We start from the raw sequence: 4,384 nt of genomic DNA, 5'->3' as shown, positions 1-4,384 counted from the left end.
ACCCAATTATAATAATCTAGGACTATAATAATCAATTTGGCCCAAATGCCTTCTTAAGATTTGGGGGTTAAACTTGTAATTTAATCTATTTTAATTTAGCATGCATTAATTTATTTTTTAAAAAAATTGGCATATAAAAAATTCCACTTTTTTAGGTCAAATATTTGGTATTTCGACAAATATTCTTTAATAATATGAATAAATAATTTTACAGAGTGGTATATGAGAAGAAGCACAAACGGTGGTAGCCGAAGCTTTGAAGCACACAGAACTGAACAGTACAAAGCCCAAGAGATTTGAAGAAGAAGGAGGAAGAAGAAGGAGAAGAATCGTACAAATTTTTAGTTGAAGCTATTAGCGCCTTCATCAGCAAAAGGTTTACTCATCATAGATTTTGTTGTTTTGATGTTTCCTCGTTTTTCTCTTCCTAATTTTCAGTTTATATCTAGTCTTCGTGTTTTTTTGGATCTCGTTTACCTTAGCTGGATTGATTTTTTACGATTTTGATTTTATGCGTTTCACTTTTTTGTTCCCTGTTTGATTTCTGATTTGCTTAAGATAACCCTAGGAAGAGGAAGAAATAGTTGCAGATGGCCAATATTGATATTGAGGGAATTCTTAAGGAGCTTCCTAATGATGGGCGTATCCCCAAAACGAAAATTGTTTGTACTTTGGGACCTGCTTCCCGATCGGTGCCTATGATCGAGAAGCTTCTTAGGGCTGGTATGAATGTTGCTCGTTTCAATTTCTCTCATGGTACACATGAGTATCATCAAGAAACTTTGAACAATCTCAGGACCGCCATGCAGAATACTCAAATCCTTTGCGCCGTTATGCTTGATACTAAGGTCTGTTACTTTCTCCTGCTACGATCTTTGCTTGAAACAGATGAGTTATGCAATGATGTGAATCATGTGATCGTATTTTATTAGATTCCTTAAATATTTATTATTGGTTTTGGCTTGGGTGCTCTGGAAATGGATGGAAGAAGGATCTGGTTAATGAACTTACTTTCGCCCATTTTGTTGTTGTGGATGATTGATTTTGGGTAATGAAAAAATAACCTGCTGTTTTGCTTCTCAATTCACTTGCTATGTTTAAATACATTGCAATAATGACACTTTGTTGAAATTGTTTTTTCTTAATTTTCCTCTGTCAACACATCTAATGAAACTGTCTAATTTGTAGGAAAACCACCACGTTTATACCATGCTGAAATTATATCTCTGTCTGAAAACCTTTTCCCTGTCGCCTCTGTTGCAAAGAAGTAAAATGTGGGTTCTATTTGAAAATTAGAAAACCTACTAAGGGAATATGTTGTTAGCAAAAAAATATTAGATCTAGAACTGTACATGAGGAATAATTAGGTTCGCCACTATATTTCGGTTTATTGTTATGGATCTACATAAGGTATTGCTATCTTATAATTCCTTCATTTTCCTTTCCAAAACAGATGTCTAATGTGAATATGACGTCTATTTAAGAGAATATTCCTGTTGATGTACCATCGTTTTTGCAACTTTTCATTTATAATTCTAAGTAATATGATGTCTATTTAAGAGAATTTTCCTGTTGATGTACCATCGTTTTTGCAACTTTTCATTTACAACTCTAAGTTCTAATTATAGGGCTTTATAAATCTCGCTGCTAGTCCAGGCATATTCTTTGTTTCTGGGTAAAGATGGAACTTGGGATTAAATATACACTTCTTATACTTATGAAAGAAAGTATGTACTTACAAGAAGAAGAATCGGATTAACACTTATTATGAGAAAGAGGATTGAATATGCAATTTGTGTTAAAAAAGGATTGAATATACACTGCATGCACCAACTCATGCACTTTTGAAGAGTTCAACTCATCCTGGCATACTTGATTCACTTAGTATCGTGTTTTTTTAGCACTTGCAAACTGATTCTTCATGAAGCCTCCTCTTATTCACCATGGCAGGGACCGGAGATTCGGACTGGTTTCCTGAAGGATGGGAAACCAATTCAACTGAAGGAAGGTCAAGAGGTGATCATAACTACGGATTATAGCATCAAAGGGGATGAGGAAATGATCTCGATGAGTTATCAGAAGCTTGCTGTGGACTTGAAGCCAGGAAATAGTATATTGTGTTCAGATGGCACAATCACTCTCACAGTTTTGTCCTGTGATCCAGAAGCTGGGAGGGTGATATGTCGTTGTGAAAACACTGCAATGTTGGGAGAGAGAAAGAATGTGAATCTTCCTGGTATAGTGGTAGATCTTCCCACTCTGACAGAAAAGGATAAAGAGGATATTCTTGGTTGGGGTGTTCCCAATAGTATTGATATGATTGCTCTTTCATTTGTTCGTAAGGGTTCTGATCTAGTCACTGTCCGCAAGATTCTTGGCCCCCATGCCAAACATATAAAACTGATGTCAAAGGTATGTGTTTTGCTTCTGAGTCATGTTCTTCTTCTTCTTCTTCTTCTTATTATTATTATTGTATTGAATGAAAATTATTGTATTATTGTCTCTTAGCTTAAAGAAAACATTGTTATTGTTGTTTGGGGAGGGGTTGTAGATTGAATTGTTTTGGATTTTACATTGCATGTGTTGCTTGACTGCACATTTTTATCAGGGAAATCAGCACCTAAAAGCATAATTTGAAGGTTAGCATTGCTTATTCGCTTAAAAATCCTTCTCTCTTTTAAAAATTGACAGCGCATAGAAGCTGTTTGGCTGATCTTGCTTTGGTGCTTTCTTCCTTTTGAAATCGTTGTAGTCATTACTTCCATCTATACATGCCGTGTACAACATTTTTAATTCGTTGTCCTTTGATGTGTACTTTATTTGCGGGCTAGTTGAGGGGTCGAGGAACCACTCCCAATCGTATTTGACTTTTTATGCACACTTCCAATGTTTTCAAGTCTTTCTTCGTAGATACTTTTCATTTAGTATATATCTTCAAAGATAATGTTCTTTCCAATATCGTTATATCTGTTGGATCAAATAGTAATTTCTCTTTTAATTTGAATACCCAAGGTTGAGAACCAGGAGGGAGTTATCAATTTTGATGAAATTTTGCGCGAGACTGATGCATTCATGGTTGCTCGAGGTGATCTTGGAATGGAAATTCCAGTTGAGAAGATTTTCTTGGCACAAAAAATGATGATTTACAAGTGTAATCTTGCTGGCAAGCCTGTGGTTACAGCTACTCAGATGCTTGAATCAATGATCAAATCTCCACGGCCAACCCGTGCAGAAGCTACAGACGTCGCTAATGCTGTTCTTGATGGCACCGATTGCGTTATGCTTAGTGGGGAGAGTGCAGCTGGGTCTTATCCTGAACTCGCTGTAAAGATCATGGCTCGTATTTGTATTGAAGCAGAATCATCCTTGGACTATGGTGTCATTTTCAAGGAGATGATAAGGTCCACCCCACTTCCAATGAGCCCATTGGAGAGTCTTGCATCCTCAGCCGTTCGAACTGCTAACAAGGCAAAAGCAAAACTCATCGTCGTGTTGACTCGTGGTGGAACCACAGCCAAGTTGGTTGCTAAGTATAGGCCAGCTGTTCCGATCCTCTCAGTCGTTGTTCCAGTTTTAACTACTGATTCCTTTGATTGGACCTGCAGCGACGAATCCCCAGCCAGACACAGCCTGATACACAGAGGTTTGATTCCTATATTGGCTGAAGGATCTGCTAAGGCCACTGATGCCGAATCCACAGAAGTGATACTGGAAGCTGCTCTGAAATCCGCCATGGGGAAGGGACTGTGCAAACCTGGCGACGCCATCGTTGCACTTCACCGAATCGGAGCTGCCTCAGTCATCAAGATATGCATTGTGAAATGAATCAAATAAACAAGCAAATTCAGCTAGAAGTTGCTCAGGTGCATTTCTTATCTTTATATATTTTCGCACTCAGGTCTGAATCTATCATTTTGCTATTTAATATAAAAGTACAGTTATTTTTAGTATTTCAACTAAAGAGGGTTGAACCGGTAATTTTGATTTCTTGTTGTGAAAGAGGGGTGGGTATTCCCTTAATTTTTCTTTTGGACTGCTTTAAACTAGGGGAAGTAAAGAATGGAATCAACTTTCATAAGCTTTTTTTCTTGAAATTCCCAAAATTTTGTGCCCTAATTTATGTTTTGTGGAACTCAAAATCCATTTATATTCACGTGACATCAGAAACAGATCATTTGGATGGATTTTATTACGTGTGGGGTTTATCCATGGTAGTTCAGTTTCAATTATATATGCTTCCATTTGTATTATTTAATACATTTTTAAGGGTTGTTCATGGTGATCACCTACTAATATTTAACGAGTTTATTTGACAACCAAATATTGTAGGAATAAGCGGATTTTCCCGTGAGATTAGTTGAGGTTCGTTTGTAGTATTGAATCA

General features: G+C 36.9%; 1 protein-coding gene across 2 annotated transcripts; it reads left to right on the top strand.

Annotated features, from left to right (window-relative positions):
* The first annotated feature begins 214 nt into the window (after positions 1–214).
* LOC120081545 (pyruvate kinase, cytosolic isozyme) lies at positions 215–4,184 on the top strand. 2 transcript variants are annotated; one of them, XM_039036524.1, is made up of 4 exons: positions 215–376; positions 559–848; positions 1,951–2,412; positions 3,013–4,184. In XM_039036524.1, exons 2-4 carry the CDS (start codon positions 591–593, stop codon positions 3,823–3,825), a joined length of 1,533 nt encoding a protein of 510 aa, XP_038892452.1. In that variant the 5' UTR covers positions 215–376; positions 559–590; the 3' UTR covers positions 3,826–4,184. The 2 variants fall into 2 exon arrangements, with proteins under 2 accessions (XP_038892452.1, XP_038892449.1); XM_039036521.1 differs by having other exon boundaries at positions 216–376; positions 569–848.
* The last annotated feature ends 200 nt before the right edge of the window (positions 4,185–4,384 follow it).

This window comes from Benincasa hispida, chromosome 7 (genome assembly GCF_009727055.1).
Source record: "Benincasa hispida cultivar B227 chromosome 7, ASM972705v1, whole genome shotgun sequence".
Lineage (NCBI taxonomy): Eukaryota > Viridiplantae > Streptophyta > Magnoliopsida > Cucurbitales > Cucurbitaceae > Benincasa > Benincasa hispida.
Note: the sequence above shows the minus strand (reverse complement) of the source record. Positions and strands in the feature narration are given on the sequence as shown.